Source organism: Xiphophorus maculatus, chromosome 6 (genome assembly GCF_002775205.1).
Source record: "Xiphophorus maculatus strain JP 163 A chromosome 6, X_maculatus-5.0-male, whole genome shotgun sequence".
Classification (NCBI taxonomy): domain Eukaryota; kingdom Metazoa; phylum Chordata; class Actinopteri; order Cyprinodontiformes; family Poeciliidae; genus Xiphophorus; species Xiphophorus maculatus.
The window spans coordinates 7,346,597-7,367,870 of NC_036448.1; the positions used below are offsets into that span (position 1 = coordinate 7,346,597).

General features: G+C 42.9%; 1 protein-coding gene across 2 annotated transcripts in view; it reads left to right on the plus strand.

Moving 5' to 3' along the window:
* The first annotated feature begins 617 nt into the window (after positions 1–617).
* Positions 618–21,274, plus strand: part of rnf220 (ring finger protein 220) — a 195,503-nt gene continuing 174,846 nt past the window's right edge. Inside the window, exons 1-3 of one of the 2 annotated variants that reach the window (XM_023335199.1) lie at positions 618–1,188; positions 14,869–14,956; positions 17,214–18,277. In XM_023335199.1, coding sequence (XP_023190967.1) covers positions 17,623–18,277 — 655 coding nt within the window. In that variant the 5' untranslated portion in view covers positions 618–1,188; positions 14,869–14,956; positions 17,214–17,622. The remainder of the gene's footprint in view (positions 1,189–14,868; positions 14,957–17,213; positions 18,278–21,274) is intronic. The other variant, XM_023335200.1, reaches the window with a different exon arrangement.

Consider the following 21,274-nt stretch of genomic DNA (forward strand, 5'->3'; position numbering starts at 1 on the left):
CGAGTGAAAGAGAAAAACGGGGGGTGGGGGTGGGGGGGGGGCTGGGATGGAGGGAAGAGAAAGAGAGAGGAGGTTGTGGGAAGGGGGGATAATTCATTCACTTTGCGCACAAAGCGCAGTGGAAATCACCCAGGGGAACGAAACGCCAGACAGCAAAGGAGCAGGGGGGGGGGGAACAACCCAGTCCACAAAATGTTTTTATTATTATTTGATTCAAAATGTATTCTCATGTTTAATCTATTAAATATATATGAGTGCTTTAATCCGTAAAGTTTGCTCTTGCTCGGTTTAGGCCGCTGGTTTGTCTGCATTATGGAGAACAGTTGAGACGAGGAGAAAAAACAAAAAGAATCGGGTGATTGTTAGATTTAAAAAAAAAAAAAAAATGTTTTGTTTTGTGAGGTTTTCCTTCTCTGTGCCTCCGTACGGCACTGAGCAACCCGAGCGCTGCGCGGCAGCACTGCACCTCGGTGCGCCCTGGACCCCCGGTCACCCTCCTCTCCTCCCCTCCCCCCTCACGTCCCTCCTCATCCACCCCCACGCTCTCTGCTCAGCTCCAGCCTTACACACGTCGCTGTTGAGCACTGTGACTCCCCTCCTCCCCACTCTTCCTCCTCCTCCGCAGCAGCAGCACCGCCACCCTCCCCTCACACCACTGCCTGCCACCGTTTCTGCGATCCAGCGCTCTCTCTCGCCGGCTCCTCCGCTCCTTTCCTCACTGGTCGTCCCTCTCTGTGCGCGATCGTGCCATTGATGCCCACTTTACAGCGTGTCTGTGGTGGAAAGTCAGCCTCTCTCTCTCGCTCTAAGTCCCTTACTCTCCCTCGTCCTGCTCTCCGGTTGCGCTGTGGCAAACTAACAAACAAGAGGAGGTGTTAACTACTTATTTTTTCTTTTTCTTTTTTTTTTTTTTCTTTTTTTCTGGCTCTTTCCCCTCCACCCCACCTCTCCAACAACAAAAAACAACAACAACTCGCCTCCACGTTATCTCCCGGTTGCGGCTGCGTATTCGTCCAGAAAGGGTCGGTGCCGCGCCGATGATACTCCCAACTCCGCAGAAAAGTTTTCGGTTTGTTTAGAGGATAATAAAAAAAAAAAAAAGAAAAAAAACGAAAGAAGGGGGGAAAGAAGAAAACGCCGGAAACCAAGCAGCCGTCTTCAGTAGAAGCGGATTCTCGCCACGGAGAGGTGAGTAACTCCTGTCTGTTGTTTGTTGTTTGGTTTTGAAGCGCAGAACGCGTTCCGCTTTCACTCCTTTCCTTTCCGTCGCGCTCGCCGCGTCTCTCTGATTTCCTTGGAAGCGTTTCGAACTTTCTCCGCGACTGTTGCGCAAAAGAAAAAAAGAAAAATTATTATTATTAAAAAAAAAAAAAAAAAAAAAGAATCACGGCACGGGTTTTGGACACTTTACGCGCGTGCGTTTAAAATCCGTTTATAACCGTCTTCATTTGCGTGCGCGTGCAGGCGCGTGCGTTCAGTGTGCGCCGCGGGGTTCCCGTAGACGAGAAAAGTGGCATCTTGATTTGTTGCGGTGCGTGCGTCGATGCCGTTACGCACACGTTGCTGTCACTAAAGCGCATTAGCTCTCTCCACAGAACGCAGCTGATGCTTTTCTCAACTTTTTTTTTTTTTTTTTTTTTTTTATGAGTACTGAACGCAGATTTGTAGGCGAGGATTCGGCTTTCCGACAATGTTCCCGATCTTTTCGCACTGATGGAACCAGAATAAAAAAAAAAATTGAAAAAAAGAAACTTTCTCCTGGAGTTTTTATCAGCACCCGCCGGCCTTCTGCTCCCAGCTATGTTTAGTTGGAGATCAAGAACACGAACCCAGCAGCTCTCTCTTTATCCTTCTTTTCTTTTTTAGACATACAACCAACAGAATGTTCCAGTTACGTTTACGTTAGGGTATTAAAAGAGGTCATAATATGGAGCGCATGTGGGGTTAATAGCCATATACTAACCAAGTTATAGCTGCGGTTGAATAAAGACCATAATGAGGTACATTTGGATGCGTTGCATAAAGTAAGCCGACGTTTAACTTGCTGCTCTATATCACAGGATTTGCGCTTCAGTCCCACTTGAAAACTGTTCTTTCTTTTTGTTTTGTTTTTCATTCAAATCCTACTTTTTCGTATCATTAAAAACTATTTTAAGAAAACAAAGCAATGAGAGCGAGGGGGGTTGGCGGGATGTGAGATTTTTTTTTTAGCACAAATTGGTGGCAGATACGTGCATTTTACCTCGCAAATGGGTCATTTTTTTTGTGGAAAACCTTGTTAAAGTTAATGTCTCGGGGAGAGAAACAGACGGCTTGCATTGAGGATGCGCGTGCACGTGGGCGCGTGCACGCACCCAAACATACACGCACACACATTCAAAGGGGGAATAGAGGGGGGGCGTAAAAAAAAAAAAGCAGTTGGGAAACACCTGTTAACGGGGGGAGAGAATATAATTTACATCATCGGCCCCCCCACCCTCTCCTAAATAAGCCGAGACCAATGCAGCCTCTGGAAGACCCCTAAGGCGGGATTCCTCCAGCTTCATTCGGGCAGAGAGAGCCCGAATACGGACTGAGAGCTGCTGCTGACTCGGTGTCGCCCATCATTTAAGTCTGAGGTATCTATTAAGGAAAATATGGGAGAATTTAATAGGGTTGTGTTCATCGGTAATTTTAGAGGAACGAGGAAGAGTCTGAAAAATAAAAGTGAAATAAACGGAGTTTGAGTGAACTTTTTTTTTTTTTTTTTTTTTTTTTTTTTTTTTTTAAACGCTTCTCGTGACATTTTAGATCCGAGATGAAATCGTACCAACTTTTCCCTGCCGTTTTCCCCAGATGATTTTGTTCCGGACCGCGAGATTTATGTATTCATTTATTTATTTATTCATTTATTTATTTATTCATTTGTCATTTTTGTGTAACTTGTTGGCAGAACGGAAGCCAACAAGTTACAAGGGGGACGCGCACGCGCCCCCCTTTCAATCAGCAGCGACGGGCCGCGCGGCGCTCGGAAGAGGAGAGAATAATGATACAATTAGAAGGCCGCGCGGAAAGTACGGCGGAGTTATTAGCACCAATTTTCCCGAGTTGGTGCCAACAATAAACTGCGCGTAAGACGAAAAAGGAAAAAAAAAAAAAAAAAGCTACAGGCACTTCATGGAGCAAAGGTGCGCCCGGGGCGGGTCACCGATGATTGAGTTACGGCTCCTCCAAAAACAGGAACTCGGAGACTCCGTTCCGGGTCCGGGTCCGGAGCTCTAACCACATTCCTCCACGACGAACTCGTTCTGATTGATTTTTTATCGATCAGATCAATCAGCTCTAGCTTTAAACGACCAGCAAAAGCTTCTTTCTTTTCTTTTTTTTTTTTTTGCAATTTACCTGCTGAACATATTAGATTAATTGTCCTTAAAGTGCAAAACGAGACGGTGTCGCAGGAAGCAGTTACCGCCGTGCCGATAAATCATGAGTTATAACAGAGTGACACGCCTGACAGTCATTCACTCAATCTGGAGTTATGTTCTAATTAGTCGATATTAATAAGAATATATTGCAAGAAATAAATTCACGAAACAGCTGCGAGTCGTGTTTTCCGCTCTTGAAACACGGACCTACATATTGTTTCTATGAAACAAATTTATATTAAAAAAAAAATCATTTTTTTAAAATAAAGATTTTTTTAAAGCCTTAATTATGTAGACATATATATTATATATTGTATATGTATTATTTATTGATCGTTTAGGTTGCTAAACAGTTATTTTCTGTCAATTCATTAAGGTTTTTTTTCAACATTAAAGTCTTGTCTAATAATAACAATCATTTAAAAAATTAAAAATAATAATAAAATATTGAAGGACTCTTATTTTAGATGCTCTCTTCTGTTTATTATTTTACGGAACGTTTAAATTAAATGCCATTTTTTAATTAGGCCTGGATTAATATTTCAAAGTTGTGGTTACTTACTTAAACGCAGTTTTTTTCTTATCTTTTAAAAAGTGTTATTATTATTATTATTATTATTATTATTATTATTTCAGGTCGCAGCTCGCTTATTTATTGCGTGAGTGGAACTGTTTTGAAGACGCAATGTTTCCCACCTCGTTTCTAATGAAATCAATACATCCGATCGTATTTTGCAACTTTCGGCGTTATTACTTAGAACCTTAGCCAGTTGTTAGATTTAAAAAAAAAGATACTATTTAGTTTTTTAATGTTACTATTTATTTATTTATTGTTTTTTTTTATTATTATTATTGCGACAGAATTTAACGTGTGCTTTTAAAATCCGGTGCTCATGTGTCGCTTTTAATTTAAAGATTCTTCTTTCTTGTTTTTTTTTAGGCCTGAACTTGTTTTTTTTTTTTGTTTGTTTTTGTTTTTTAACCATATTTCTCGTCCCAAAAGTATAATCTATAAGCGCGAGGAAAGAAAAAACAGAGAGAGAGAGAGGAACGAAAGTGTCGATGTTCGAGGAAAAGTAGAGCAGGAGAGGATTTATCTGTCAGCGTTTTGCTCCTCCAGCAGCAGCAGCAGCAGCAGCAGCCTCTCCCTCCCCCGCTCTCACCCCGCAGTCAGCTGTTATTGCTCCCCATTGATCTCCTCTCCTCAGCCCGCTCTCTCCCTCTTCGCCGCCGCGACGAGCGAACTAAAATAAATGTCCATTTCACGCCGCTCTGCCGCAGGATCGACGTGCGCCAAGGAGGGGAAGCTTCTTTAAATTTGGGTGCCAAGAAAAAAACAACAAAAAGAAACAAAAACTAATCTCTCTCTCCGCGTCTCTAATTGCCAGGTGAATAAGTTGGCTTTCACTTCCACGGCAACATCCACCGCAGTGAGGGGGAAAAAAAAAAAAAAAAAAAAAATCCGGACACGCGAGTTTGTTTGAAATGATCTCAGTGCCACACCTGAACCGCCTCTGTTTATTTCTCCAGTTTATAATTAATAATGATTTTTTCTTTGTTGTTTTTTTTTTAATGACGAGTTCGTTTTCTAACCCGATGCCAGTGGCGGTGTTTAAAAGCCGCAAAACCTCCTAGGGATTCATCAAATAATAACAACTAGCTCATGCACAAAGTGTGTTTTTTGATCTTTTATGTGGAAATATTAATGCGTCATGACGCACGGATTAACCCCCCCCCCCCCCCCGCCCCCCCCTCTATGTCCCATAAGATGACACTGATAGTAAATTACCCACGAGCCGCTCAGTCGCGACTGCTTTGATGACCCCCTTCAGTCTATTAAGTCCTATCAATATGTACTAAATCCTAATTCTTCATTAAAAGCACAACCAACTCCTTCTCTGCTTCTCGAGACCACACACCGTCCTCCCCTCCCTCCCCCTTCACTTTTGCGTTATTTTGTTGTGCTAATAAGAGCCCTTGTTCGGCACGCGGTGCGGTAATTGAAACGAACGCGTCGCCGGTAAATAACACGTGTTTTGACACCAGCAGAGAGGAAAAGGGGGGGAGAAGAAGAAGAAGAAAAAAAAAACAAAAAAAAGAAGAAAAGTGCGCCGGACGCGTTTTGCATCTCCAAAAACTTTGCCATCATTGTTATCTCGTTAACGCCATAATGATCATGATTAGATGCGCGGCCGGAGGCAAAATCACTGTAGCGCTGTCGGTCTTATCAAATACAAGAAAGGCGTGATTCCTTTATTGTTGTTATTATTATTATTATTATTGAGGCATTGAAAATTGCAGCCTGTCCGCTGCTCAGATTGTGTTGTAAGAACTTTTTTTTTTAATGGATCCGTCTAATGTTCCGTGTTTGAACTTTTATTTTTGGAAAGCTTGGATTTGACATTTTTTCATTGACATTATTATGCCTCAGCTTTTTATTTATTTTTTCAGATAGAATTTTGGTCCGGTGTGACTAAGTGAGATTCGTATTTCTGCTGCTGCAGACCGTGGCGCCTCTGAGGGAGGCTGGGGATTGGCCATCTCTTTAATTTACTGGCCACCCACCCCACTGCCTCCTCAGGCCGAAAGTCTTACACGGATAATGGTGTTTATTAATTTCAGTTTAGCATTTGGCAACAGGGCGACCACTGGGGGTGGACATGATCACGGGGTGGAAGGGAAGGTGGTGCAAAGGCCACCCCTTTTAAATTGACTGATCGTTTCTATATGCAGATTTTTTTTTCTATTAATGCAAGCATGTTGGAGAGGAGGAGGAAAAAAATAAACTTGAATCAGTTGTTAGTTTTTTTTTTTTAATGTTTTGAAATCTTGACCGGCCTCGCTTTTAAAAATCATGCCTGAATGACATAGTGATGGCCATTAAAGGCTCCGGCTTGCTGAATTTGAGAACTTAAAACGCTCTTCAGAAAACTCTGAGCAGGGGTTTGACCTGAATGTCAAGTTTTGCCTCAGCGACATGCCTATGTGAAAATCCTGAAATTCTGTCGTTGCGTTTGTGTTCAACCGAGAGCCAGATTTGGGAGGATGTGGGCCTGCGGGGCTGGAGCCACTTTTGGTGCCTTATCAACACGACTTTCTTGCACTCGTGCAAATTAGAAACCATTCGTAATTAGGCACGAATCAATTTGAACTATATTTGTGCTTTCCCATGTCAAAGTAGACTTGTTTTTTTTTTCCGAAAGAATCTTTACATTAGCTTTTTTCTAAATACCCCAAACTTGGGGTATTTGGAATTTAAGAAGATTCCAAATACACTGGATTCACTGGTGTGCTTACGGTGAATCACCAAAAACCAAAGGGAAGGACTTAAAGCTTGTTGCCATGACATCCGACATCACTGACCTGGTCCTCATCGAATAGTTTTACTTTTTTGTCATTCATGACAATCCAACAGAAATCAAGCCCCACAGAAATTATGCTTGGAAAACATCCAGTCATGAATGTTTGGGGCCCATTGATTATCACCCCATTAAGCCACTGCTGAGATCTGGCTGTGACGTACCACCAAATACCGGCTTCCATCTCCTGATTACCTGTTCAAAGATTCGCAGCGTCTTTCTGTTGTTGTTTTTTTTTTTTTGGTTGCTATTTGCCGATTTGTTTGTGTCCCCCAAGGCGTGCCGCTGTTTAATATCTGTCACTTATACCTTGTTTTTGCCCCTTCATTCCCCTCTGGAGCCTTCATAAATCAGTCCCAACGTCATTTCCTTGCCATATCTTCGAAAAAATACATCTGTCTCCATTGCTAATGGCATCATCCGACAAAATTCCCTTCTGTAGAGCCGAGTTTTCTCCCTCTCCCCCTGCAAATATGCATACAGACACACTTATTTCTGTTATTGATGACAGGAAAGTGGAGTAGCTCCCATCCAGTCGTTTTCTATTGGAAGGAAATCACTCCATAGAGGAGGATGCTGTGCTGTGCTTAATGGTTTGATTGCATTGGAGAAGGCAGCCCTCTCGTAATGCCGTTACAGAGGGAAATATCACTTGGAGACGCTATTGGCAACAAGAGAAAGTCAAAGAATTAGCCTAATGGGGGGAGTTGTGTCGGATGTCAGATACTTTCTATTCCCTATATTGCTCCGTGTCTCCGTCTCCGGTGCCTCTCACCATCCTTCCAGGGCCCAAACCGGCCCCTCCTTCCTCGCATAACGTCTCTCTCAGGTTTCTTCCCCCATTTGTCAGCTGCATTGCTTGACCGGATCACAAGCTCCCTGCTTGGAAAATAAGCTAATATGTGCCCACCCCACTCCCCATCACCAACCCACCCACCCACCCATCCTTCTACACACCTCCCCAGAAGACACTGTTGGTGCATTTGCTCTCATCGATTGCACACAGGCGCTATCTGCCTGGTTATAATCGTTCTCTGTGCGGCCTGTAAGTCATGCGGGCAGGAAGCGAGGCTGATATGGAAGGGGAGTGTGGGTGTGTGTGGGGTGAGGGGAGTGGGGCAGGCTGATGAGCGTGTAAATGGACACGCGTACCTGCAGGAACACATCCCGTCGCGCGTCTGCCTGTACGCGCGCACTCCGGCTGACGCTCACGATACACCCTCGCAAAATCGGGCCCCCCCAAAAAATTCCAAGTCGGCATCCAAGTCCTTTGATCGATATCATCCCTTTGTTTCGCTTTTATTTCCACCTTCATGTCCTGGTAATCGCTTTCTGATTTTCAAAACGGCTTCTACAGATGTTGTTGTTGGGCCATCTCTGAAGGCCACCAACATTGAATGGCAAGCCAGACCCACTGCTGCCTTTCCTGCCAGGACGGGACACCCACACCAAAAAGCACAATAAGTTTTCCTCTGTTTTAAATCGCCGTCATAAACTATACAAAAGAGGATTACCACAGCAGAAATCAGTGAGTGAAAACAGTTTTTTTTTTTGCTTTTTTTTTTAACTTGGCAGCAGTTTTTTCTTGTTAAACTTCATCTAATTGACTTGCATGCAGCTTGCTGTAATGACTGGCCGGCCTGCCGCCTGCCTGCCAGCCGGCTAGATTAGAGACTGCTGTTGTACAACCCAGCACAGTAATAAAGACTCATGCAAGGGCAGATGCTACCACACACACACATGCACGCGCACACACCCCCAGTCACACTCTGACAAAGAAGATCAAAATCTTTATCTGCTGGTATGTATGAGGCAATATTAATCGATTTAAATTAGATTTTAGATGGGGTTAGAATTCTACAAACCTGCCCATGTTCCATGAAGATTGAGAAAGTCTGCAATTCTCTACGTAGCATGCTAAACACATAAGCTGAAACGTGCTGCAGAGAGCCGGGCCAAAGGATAAGCGGTACATCCAGTTGCCTAGGGGGCCCCCTGCTGGTCTGGGGTGAGTGGGATGGGGAGCTCGTGAGAGCTCAGGGTAAGACGTGTGTGTCGCAAACAGAAAAGGCGAAAATGTTAGTGGTTGAAATGACACAGACCATGCAACAAACTCATTAGTGGTGGGAACGCGTCTCGTCCCATCCCATGCCGAGACATAACGAGGGATCCGGATACAAAAAAATTCTGTATATGTATTTATGTTTTTATATTAAACCCACCATGGAATTAGTCGATAACAATAATAATAGACAGGTGAACCCTGGACCCTGGCACTGATCACACTCTGTAAGTTGTTGGAAATTTACCAACAGATTTTAAAAACACAAAAAAACACTTTTTAAAAAAAAAAATCCAGAGTTTTCCCAAAACATTACCAAAGTAAATTCTTGTTCTGATGAAACCAGCGCCATGTGTCGTCTCACACACCTCCTGCTTAGTGGTGGATAACGAGCTAACTGGAAATGGGGCCCCGAGTCTTAATCTGCCTTGGGCCCTGTTTAACTTCAGGTCAGCTCTAATGTTGCACTTCACAGGAGACAAATAAAAAAGAAAAAGGGAAAAAAAAGCTACTTAATATCGGTGCCTGGGAGCCAACTGAAAGCATAACAAAAGGAATAGATCTGGTTTACCAGTGGGCCAGAAATACACTTTGAAGGTAGGCATTTATGAGCAATGGAACAGCTAAGCCCTGTCTGGAACCAGGAATTAGCTGGCCCCGCTAAAGCGAGCCTTCCTAGTCCTACTAAAAAAAATAAATAAATAAATAAAGTGCAAAAATCCCCATCACACGTCGGTTTTGTTTTGTGTTTTTTCTCTCAAAGCGATTTCTCCTCTGCTGGCCTCGACTTTGTCTCTGAAGTCAAAGCAAAACTTAAGCAGTGAATCTTTTTTTTTTTTTTTGTTCTTTGCGGAAGCATTCGATAAAATCCATCAATAAAAAAAAAAAGGCGGCCTGCTTAAATAAAACATCCCCACCAAACGTGTTCCAGTGAACTGAATCCAAGCTTATCCGATCATTATTGATTTTTATTTTTTTATTTTTTTGCTCCAGAATATTCCCCGAGCGTCATCGTCCGCCTCGCTGTGTTGTGTTTGTTTGCCTCTTATCAAATCTTCCGGCGATATTTGTCTCGGTTGTTGTGGCGCAGCAGCTGTCGACGACTAACACGCTTACGGATTTCATATCGGAGAGGGACGAGAGGGGAGAAAACGCAGAGAAAGGAAACGCGAGATTAGATATTTGAAAGGCATTCCGAGACGATATTGTGTTTTTTTTTTCTCTTCCTTCTAATAGCTGAAAGTTAAGACAAGGACATGCGAAAGGAAAAGGAAGAGAACGGAGAGACAAATGGCTGTGATTCTTATTCACAAGGACATTTGAGCTTCGCCTCATGGCCAGACATGAATGAGTAGATTTCAATAGTATCGACTGTTGCTTCGGACATCAGCAAACACACACGCTCTCTCTCGCTCTCTCTCTCTCTCGCACAGGCACAAACATCGCAAACCGTCTGGAATACAGAACGGACCTGTCTGCAGGTCAGGACGTTTCCATTTTGCTAAAAAAAAAAAAAAAAAAAAGGAGAAAAACAAAAAATAAAGGCCCCAGACGCAAAAACACGCAGGCAGTTTACTTTGACCATCCCCTTGCTTGTGCTTGCGTCATGACGGCAAAACGTTTTGAATCTTTCAGGGGTTTTAAATAGGAGTGGCGTCTTTGTCTTTAGGGTATGAAAGCGTGTTTTCAGTCCTGGTCTACAGATTATCGTTTACAGAGCAAAGATCTAGCAGAAATCAAAACGCTATTCATAAAAAATCTTTAAATGAAGTAAACACCAGGATTCTATTCTCATCAAACCAACTTTAGCAGAACGGGCTCCTTGGTGATTTTATCAACTTTTCGCATCTGTGTGCAGGAAATTTGACCAATTTTCTTTCTCAAGTTGCTTCAGTTTGCCAGCTCTTCTGCTGTTCAGTGGGTGAAGCTGAGGTTTGGTCCTTTTGTATGGCGCTGCAGAGAGAGACGGCTGCATTCTTAATAGCTACAAGGTGCTAACATGATATGTCTTCAAAACCAGACCAAATCCTCACAAACACCAGATCCTTAGCAAACTGTATGTTGTGCTTAATTGCCATCTTCCTCTGCTTTGGTCTCATCCTGTCCAAGCAACGTTGTTCCAGTAGCTGTGGGGTCCATCCATACAACTTCACCCATATTCTATTCTTTATATAGAGAATACACTTTTCCCTTGCTTGGTCTTTTTTGTAAAATGTGCTGTCATGAACCTTATGTTTCAACGGGCAAACTTTAGAGGCCTGTAGAGTCTCGATGTAGCTTGGTTTCTTTCTTTGCAGTTTCTTTATCTCATGTTGAGGTGAATTTGCCGAGACTTCCAGTCCTCTGAAGACCGCCAAGGGCTCTAAAATGTTTCCACTTCCCGCTAATCATTCACGCAGATAGAGTGATAGACTTGAGCTCGTTTTGAAATCGCCTTCCTGTATCGAACAATTGCCTCGCTCAGCTTACCGTTGACGTTGAAAAGGAGTTTACTTTTAAAAAATAAGCCAAACATTTTGGTCGGGCTTAAAGACAAACCAGCAAGGAGCACAATTACTTTAGTTTGCTTCGTATTAAGAACAGTTGGTTTTGGTTGCTTTTGTTTTTATGATTTCTACATTTGAGGCCTGATCTTTGTGACAATGTTTTTAGCTCTAAAACTCTCATATTTCTTTTTTTTTGTTTGTTTGTGGGTGTTTGTGTCTTCACCAGGCAGTTAAGAGGACTGACATAGCTTGGCCCGTCTTGTAATAAAATGCAAGAGTGGCACTTTCACGCTTGTCAACATTTTCTAAATATACCCGGAGAGCTGGAATCGTGAACACTCTTAACTCACACTCACATTTAGGTTGGCCCACGTATTTTTTTATTTATTTTTAAGACTGCCTGCTTTTCTCTCCATCTCCATGAAAAGAAAAGAAAAACCCTCAGCTCTTCGGCTGCTTTACTTTCCCACACACACACACACACACACGCACACTCACACACACACACACACACACACACACACACACACACACACACACACACACACACACACACACACACACACACACACACACACACACACACACACCCAGCAGTCAAAGCTGACAAGACGTTTTTATGGCAAAAAAAATTGGATGCTCTCTCCTCGTTCCTCTCCAAAACTCAGCAGACACTCTGGAAAACTTGACATGACATGTTTCGTCTTGGTGTTGCCATAAAATGCATCAGTTAGAGTAGACACTCAAAGCAGTGCTGCTAAGAAAAAAGAAAAAAAGAAAAGAAAGCTACTTCGACAACAGTCGACAGAAAGGATATTTTTATCTACACTCAGAAGAGTTTGACGAAAAGGAAGAGTGTTGCATTATCTGAGAGATGAATGAAAGTACATTTTATTCTGTTTGCCTTGAAGTGTTGAATCCTCAGTGCCCTTTAAATTTCACACCTGTTTTGTCTTACAATCAAAAAACATTCTATGATTTAAAAAACAAAACAGCAAAAAACCCCACATTTTTTCACAGAACCCTCGTCCTTCCGGTAACTCGTATTTGAAGGCCGAAGCTCTCCCCCCGGCGTCGACGCTAAAGCACATTGTTTTTGACACTGCAATTTCGTCGGACTTGCGCCACGTTGTCACTTAAAGTGCAAATTTGACGTGAAAAAGCCCCTCTCTCTTGCTTCTCTGTGTTTAATATCGCGCTGACAACTGTATCATTCCTGCACACTGTAATCAAATAATGACACCGTGGTAAATGTTCCCTCGTGACATTTCCTATTACGAAACGCGCGCGCGGCCCGGTGTCACACAATGCGTGGGCGGTCTCGCGCGGTGGTAAATGGGATTGTAAGTGGCATCCGGCCGACGCTCGGCGTGTTTGCATGGTAAGTAATTGCACTCGTATATTGATGATATGCATAGGTGTACGTCGCCTGGAATTATGATTGTTGTCCTGGAAATAAGGTTGGGGGGGGGAAGGAAACACGCATCACTCTCCATTAACATCTGTTTGACACTTCTATTAGGGAGATATTACATGTGTGGCCGATTGCACTTTAAATTACACATAAGGGAATGTTTGACACCTACTCTACTGATAGGAAAATAATAATCAACGGTGTTATAGTTTAAAAGTTTTAGGGCATACATGGCTAAATTAATGCGTGTAATATGTACCGTATGTGTGTTTTAACATTTCTCACATTATAACTCCCATTTTACCAAAAAATGCTACATTGTGAGAAACCTCTGCTTCTTATAGGTCCCAACGCATGGGGCTCATCAGAAGAAGTGCTGTTTTTGGGGTTAGATGTAAGGTTGGGTCGGGGTCATGGTTAGTGTATCACCAAGACACAGGGCAGCCATTTTGGATCATAGAGACAATATTTGTAACCTTTAGCTCTGATCACATTACTGTTTCCTCCACTTTATTGCCTTAAAGATACATTTCTGACTCATGACTTTTCTATGCAACCTGTTACGGTAACAATGCATTGCAGAGCAATATGTCATCAAGGTTTCCCCCAGAAAACTTGCCAAGCCCGGCGGTTGGGCGCTAGGGCAGTCATTCATCCAACAGCTTGTCGTGTTTTTTGAGCTACAAAATGTTTAAAGTTGACAGGAAATTTGAAAATATCACTTGATAATTGTGTGTTGTTGAAATATTTGAAGATTAACACCTGAACACTGACTATAAAGTCTTTTAAAAAATGCTAACATTTTAGAAAGACTTAAATAAATAAGCAATGCTTAGCCTGGTGGGGGCACAGACCACGCCTGGTGGCCCGCCAGGCTTAAAATACACTGGGCTAAATTGTAGAGTTTTTAATTATTGTCTAATCAAGATGAAGTCTACCCTACAAATCAAACAAACTAAAAAAAAAAGATTCCATGAATTTGCAGCTGATGGCGCTTCCTTTGACTTTGTCAATCAACTTGTTTTTATTTGCATGCTGAGAATCCACTGAAAGTCGCCCAAGTGTGTTTGCAAACGCCAGCTGGTTACCTCGGTACTTAGTTCTTTGTGTCATCAGCACAAATATAAATAAAGCAGACTTTACACTTGTATCTTCATTTGCACTTTCTAAAACACTCTGGACATCCTGAAATCCTGATGTGGAAATCCATTTCTCTTTCCCTATCTGTGTTTTTATTGTCACTGTACATTGATTGGTGGGAAGAAAAACAAAACATCACGAGACTGCCTTTAACTCCATCTTTTATTCTTCTCTTGTTTCCTCACTTCGTCTCCGTCTTCTCCCCTCTCCCATCCTTTAGTTAGATTCCACCTCCCCTTCCTCTCCTTGCGCGTTGCGGCCTGTGAGGAAACATCCGTTCTCCTCTTATTGGATTGGCTCCTTCACTTAGTGGCCCCTTGAATCGCCAACCCCTTGGCTTGTTGGGGGTAATGATGATAAAATTGGAATATCTCTGTGCTCATCAGCGTGTTGCCCCCCCATGTATATTAACACCTCAGATAGCCTCCTTTTCTAAAGGTTGTTCAAGGGAACGCATGTACCGACACGCGGAGGGAACAGAGCGAAGAGCCAGTTGAGAAACGGTAAAAGAGAGCAAATAAACTGGACAGGAAAGTAACAGAAGAGTGGTTCAAAGAAAGAAATTTTACTAGGATTAAAGTTGCAAGGTGCTACTTTCGGCGTGACCAACAACAGAGAGGAAAATAACAAGTGCATTGATGTTGCTGGTGAATTAGGATGAGAGATGTGTAATGTGACTCCGTGGCATCGTTCCAGACCAGAGGTGTGTTATCGTAAGCTGTTCTCACTCCACACGCGTCCACTGTACACTTGTGGTAATGTAAAACATCTCACCATCTCCTCCTCTCTTCCCCGGAGCACAGATTCCCACCACGACCCCAGCGCCCCCCCCCCCCCCCCTTCTCTGCTGCAGCATTGTTTTCCATGTGGGTGTGTGTATTTGTGTGGGAGGTACAGGAGAATGCCAAGTCCCAGATCAGATTTGAAAATTGATTTGAAAATTGACTGTTTTGGACAGCTGGTAGCTATAAAAGACGTTTCTTCTTCTTCTTTCATTTCCCAGGGAGTTCTTCCTTTGATGCTGGATGGTAGTCGGCGAAGCTTTGAAGCTCAACCAGAGCAGCTCACTGCACCACTCGATGCTGTGTGAGGTAAAGTTTGCTGTGTGTTTAGACAAGCATACATTACCAGGGTTATGACAGCTACATCTATGACATGAGACAAAGATTAAATTTGATGAAAACAAAGACTCTGTCTTGTCCAGTTCGACTTGTTGATATATTTTTCTACTTTTAGGTGGCCATGAAGCCAAAATAGCATTGAAATTGTAAAATAGAAATGAGCCAACGTATTGTACACTCAATAATAAACTGTGAAATGTGGCATTTTGTTGAATAGAAGCTATGAAGCAGATTTAGTCTTTTAGCTGCCATTGGTCAGGAATATCCTCACATTGTTGATGTACTGTTTTTGTCTCGCCTATTACTTTCACTGTTTATTTTTCTTAAATATAACTGCAATGATGCCAGGCAAGTGGCTTGAATTGCTAACACTGTCACATCGACCTGGCAACAACTCAATAACTACTTCTTCCTTTTATACTTCGGATATACTTCTTTCTTCCACTACTAAACTTAAACTTATTCTAATCAGAACCTTTGATGCTTTAAAAAAAGACTGCATTGCTGAAGTTCAGTAGTAAATTCTTTCTTAGCACATAATGTATCCAAGATGCATCAATGCACAAAACTACAAGTTCCTTTTAGTTTGTCCAATGAACACAACAAGGCGGCTGAAGAACGGCTTCCTGTTTTACGTCAAAATAAGAGTCTCAAATATTGAGTCTACAAGTTGTCAAGCTTAAGTAAATGATCTCCATGTTAGGGGCTCATAATAATAATAATAATAATAATAATAATAGTAATAATAATAGTAATAATGACTTACTTGATTCACAGATGATGCAACATGCTGACAGCAGGTTCACATTGTTTTGTGCAACAAATCTGACTTTAAAAAAAAGTTATTTTTAATTTTTTTTAATTTTTGACCTTTGTAATAAAATCTATTTTAGGCATTGCTTGTAACAGTTTAACTAATACATTTGTGACCTGTCATTTAAGCAGACTTAAGAAAATCACCTGCATTTTACGCCAAAAAAAAAAAAAAGTATCTCCTCACACATGTATGACAGAGATATCTTTACCCATTTTAAATGTAACATATTGGACTTTTAACAAGCCAGTCACCTTTAAATTGCCCTATGAAGATAAACATCTCTAAGATGCTATTTTGCATTTCATCGGCTTCCTCTCTGCGTTCCTCCAACCGACCGTACCCTCCGACAATCTAATCCCCGGGAGAGAAAATTCTGGTCTCTTGCTTCGGATGCTTTAGGCGGGAGGGTTAGGGGGGGTCGTGAGGTCAAGTACGGCTAATTTATTCACTCAGTCAGATTTCCTCTGACTGGTGGACGGCAGATGGAGAGGCCGATATGATATCGCCCATCTGAGTCACCCGGGGGAGAAAGACGAGGCTGAGGTGGAGACATCAGGGACAGATGTAGGGATGAGAGGAGAAGAGATTGACAGGAAAGATGCAAAAAGAAAGGGGGCACAGATAGCAAAAATTGGGGGAATTAATAGTGGTTAGATGGAGAGATAGGACGACACAGCCCGCAAGAGTGAGGGGCTACGTTCGCCCCACTGAGTCAGCTGTTGAGCTGAACATTGAGTCACACAGGCTCTTATCAGATGTGTGTGTGTGTGTGTGTCCCCTTATCTTAAGACAAGTGGTTCTGGTCCAATAACATCCTGGGAGATGGTTGGTATAAGCTGCTTAAACCCAAGATCTGACATGGAGGAATGAGGGAGAATAGATAGTGGTGGAAAGATGAGAAGAGGTGATGAGGATGGAAGGAAAATGAAGAGGAGGAGGAGACGGTCGGATAAGGAGGGCTGTGAGGACAAGATGAAAACGACTTGAAAGAGATGAGATGTGGAGAAAAAAAACGTAGAGAGAGAGGTGATGTGAGAAGGGTTTGGAAAAGTTTTTTTTTGTAAAAGAAGAAAGTGAAAGTGGGGTTTTGAAATGTTTGTACGCCATCTTTTTCAAAAAGGAAGGATTTGTGCAATCGGATCAACGGTGTCAACTTGAGGACAACGGGTGGTCCTTTTATTTTCTCTGCTTACAGACATCAGTCTGTCTGCTGAAAATGCTTAATGCCTCTTTGAGGAATAGCATTAGGACAAGAGTGTGTCTGGGTTCTTGTTATTTGGAATACATATCGAAAAGCAAAGGACTTTAGGTAGTTGGGTACCCATTTTTTGCATCTAAACTTGTGAAGGTGCAAAAGCATTTTGATTTCTTTCTAATTTGACCAAATTGTGTTTTTCTTAATCTTCTCAGATGCTGACTGCCAGAAGATGAGGAACCAGCTTTGACAATCCACAGATATCCTCCCTTTTTGGACCATTTGACTTCAACATCACATCCAGCATCTGCAAGCGAGGGAAGATTTTACCTGCTCTTGCTCCGGAAGACAACCTCCAAAACTGACTGGTCCAGTGGCAGTGGCTTTTACCTGAATGATCTGAGCCAAATCATCCCCTTGTGAATTTGGTTGCCGAAACAGTAGATGATTTGAGTTTCTTGAGAGACTTTCTCCAAAGACAAAATCATTTCAGTAAACATCCTAGTCTCCTGATTCCTATCAGACTCATTGCAAGGGCTACTGAGTATTGTCTTTAGCTTCCCTAAGGAGGAATATTTTCCTCCTCCTCCTAAAATCCTTACAACGTCCTTCAACCGCCCAGACATGGACCTCCACCGGGCAGCCTTCAAGATGGAGAGCTCCTCCTATCTGCCAAACCCTCTTGCTTCTCCAGCCCTCATGGTGTTGGCCTCTACTGCTGAAGCTTCCCGTGATGCTTCGATTCCGTGCCAGCAGCCTCGCCCCTTTGGCGTCCCGGTCTCTGTTGAAAAGGATGTCCATTTGCCATTCAACAATGGTTCGTACACCTTTGCATCAATGTATCACCGTCAAGGCGCGGTCCCTCCAGGATTTCCCAACAGGGACTTTCCTCCGTCCCTCCTCCACCTTCATCATCAGTTCGCCCCGCCCAACCTGGACTGCTCGCCCATCAGCATGCTGAACCACAGCGGTGTGGGCGCCTTCAGGCCTTTTGCCTCACCTCCGGAAGATCGGGATGGGGCACCGGGCGGTTATCAATCTGCGTTCACCCCGGCAAAGCGCCTCAAGGGCTGCCTGGATGCGGAAGCTTCACCCCACCTGCGTTACTCTGATGCCGAGGGGAAAGAGTATGACTTTGGCGGCACCCAGATCCCTCAGGGAGGCTCGCCCAGTAGCGCCTTGAAAGCAGTTGAGGACAGCGGGAAAAAGATCTTCGCCGTGTCCGGCCTCCTGTCAGACCGAGAGACTTCCTCCAGCCCAGAGGACCGCATTGAACGCTGTGAGTACTGAGTTATGTTTCCCATAACCCTGTATTGAGTGTGATTGCACTTTCTGCATAGCTTACAAAGAAAATGGTTTTCTTTGGTAAATGCTAGCATTACCACTTCTTAAACCAGCTGTCCTTCAAACTCCCAACATGCATGGACATCGTTTTATGGTCATTTATGGGAATCTGATCATTGTGTGTCCTTTAGCTCTGTTTATTTATTTTCTTTGTTTAGCCTTAAAAATGCATTGAAAATGTCACTTTTCAACCCAAACGTCCCTCCATAAAGACCTTGGAAGACAGGTTTGGTTAGCCCATTTGACCAATCCCCCAATCACCCGTTAACCACATTTACACATCAGTAGGCATCTTTATGTGGTCCTAGTTTCAATATCTCATTTATCAACCACAATTTCAGATAACGGCATAGTTTATGTCTATTCACAAAAAATTTGATTTGGGGAATTTGGAGCAGTGTATCGAGTCGTGTTTTCTACCAGTTTTGTCAATCACACAATTGAAGGATTTTATATGTCATATTTCTAATGATATTTTCCTCAATCATTTGACGGATTTAGAGATTTGGTCAGCCTAAGATAAAGACAGACACTTTCCTGCATTGCTTTCTCATAAGAACAACTTTAACAATGTAAAGAGAAAAACAAAGTTGCTACATTTTGTGAGGAAACTCACAGAGTTGTCTTACACCAATGAACAATTCCATTTATGTTCTCTTGTCATCATCTCTCCTGGCTCTTGGTATCCTTTCACAAGTCCACAAGCTTCACTGGTCTCATTAGCATTTACCAGTGGAACGATGCCATTTGGCCCTCACGCACTGGGAATCTGATCACTGTGTGTGCGCATATCTGTGTGTGTGTGTGTGTGTGTGTGTGTGTGTGTGTGTGTGTGACGGGTTCAGAGACTGGCCGTGCTCTTTGCCATCAGCATTCATCATCGCTTTGCACTGGCAGCCACATTGCCAAAAGATTTACCCACACACCCTTACACTTGGCAGGCTGCGTTTGCGTTTGTGTGTGGGCGTGTGTGGTCGCGGGGTTGTCAAAGCTCCAAGCACAAACACACAAACACTCTAGCAGAGACACAAACAGCTTTTTAGCATGACCGGCGACATCTCCTACACATGTCAACAAGCTGCGTCGGATCCTGGTGGCAAATTGGGAGATGTGCAGACGGAGATCCGGGCTCGCGCCGTCTAATTAGGGCAGTCCGTATTTTTCTGCATTCCAGATTAAAAGCTGTAACAGACTTTCCGCCTGTTTTCTCATCAATACATCAATCTTCCATCTTCTCACTCTCTCTCTCTCTCTCACGTCTTTGGATTTGTGAGTGGGTGATTCGTCCATGATGGAACAGATGAGAGACAGAGACGACGACCTGAGACTGATCCGATTAAAAAAAAGAAAAAGACCATCGCAGGAGAGACGGATGAGGGTGAGAAAGAGGAATGAAGGAAGAAAAGTTGAGGCGGGAAATGAAAGAAAACGAGACCCAGCGGCTGGCGGCGGTGGGAGGGTGGCTAAAGATTACGTACATGGGTGTGATTTAAAGAGACAAGATCAAGCACCAGGGACAGAGTCAAGTCAAGTGGAATGTCTTTAGATATTTTTCGAATCTGTACCTAGCCAGGTTAACAGTTAGCAAAAGCAGCTTCCACCTCAGCCATAGGCTTTAAAGACATTTCAGGGTGTGGAGGAGCTGCTTACAGCACAGCGTTATGGGTTCTCCTTCACTGAGCTTGGCTATCCAGAGGAGCCGTAACGAACAAACAACTCTTTGGGACATTCCCATGAGGGTAATGCTTTTGCTGTTTCACACACACACGCCCCCCCACACACACACACACACGCCTGCATGCACACCCCTACACACTCACGTAGCTAGCTGGCAGCTTCGCACAGTAACCTATTTTGGACTGCCATACTGATTAGGAGCTTTATTATGCTTGGGATCATAAAGTATCATTACTGACTGTGGTCACAGAGCAGTAACGTCTTTTGAGTCTTTATATAGAAGGTACACAAGCAGTTTAAAATATCATGTCAATGTTTGCACCATTTCACTACTTTGGGGGTTATTAGCATTTTTCTTTTCTTCTCAACTTCACAAAACACGTTTTATTGAGAGATCTCACGGACACGTTGTAGTGCGGCAAAGACGTCGAAGATAACAGGGAACGTATTGTCCCGGTGTGCTGAGGTATCTCGAGGTAACTTTTCAGCGCTGATATAATTTGTAATCTTTGGATTTAATTTACAATTGCTAATAAAGTGCAGATATCTCTCGTCCACGTGAAAATTAATTACATGTGGCTTTATGGACGCCATAAACCAACGGGAAGCAAAAATAGTTCCAGGCTTCGCTGTTGATTACGTCAGATTTGTTTGAGTGTTTGAGCAGCACATGGACAGTAGCAACTACGTACCGTGCTCTACGTATGGACATGTTAAAAAGTTTGTACTCATTGAACATTTAAATATTTTGTCATGTCGCAACCACAAACTTTATCAAGTACTTTATTGGGTTGTAATATGCTAGACCAACAGCAAATGGTGCATAATAGGGAAATGGAGGACAAGGGTTGTTTTCGTTTCTTTCTACAAATGAAAATCTAAAAAGCAGTCCCTGTGTTTGCATTGTGCAGCCAATGCTAAGCATGAATATCTTCAGTAGCTGCAGGTTTTTCTGGATATGTTTTCTGTTATTTTTGCACATATTCAGACTAAGACTTTTGCTCATTCTAATAGTTCAAGGTCAGTCTGACTGGATTGAGAGCGTCAGTCAATTTTCAAGTCTCACCAAAGATTTTAATCTGGACTTTGACTGTTCCATTCTAACAAGGGCGTATATTTTGATTTAAACCATCCAGTCGTAGCGTCGCTCAAAGTTTAAGTTCACAATCTTCCTACTGGACGGTGACCGCCATGTTTTACTGGGACGATGAGTAAATTAACCAGCTTACTTCCATAGAGTGGTATGGTATACCTG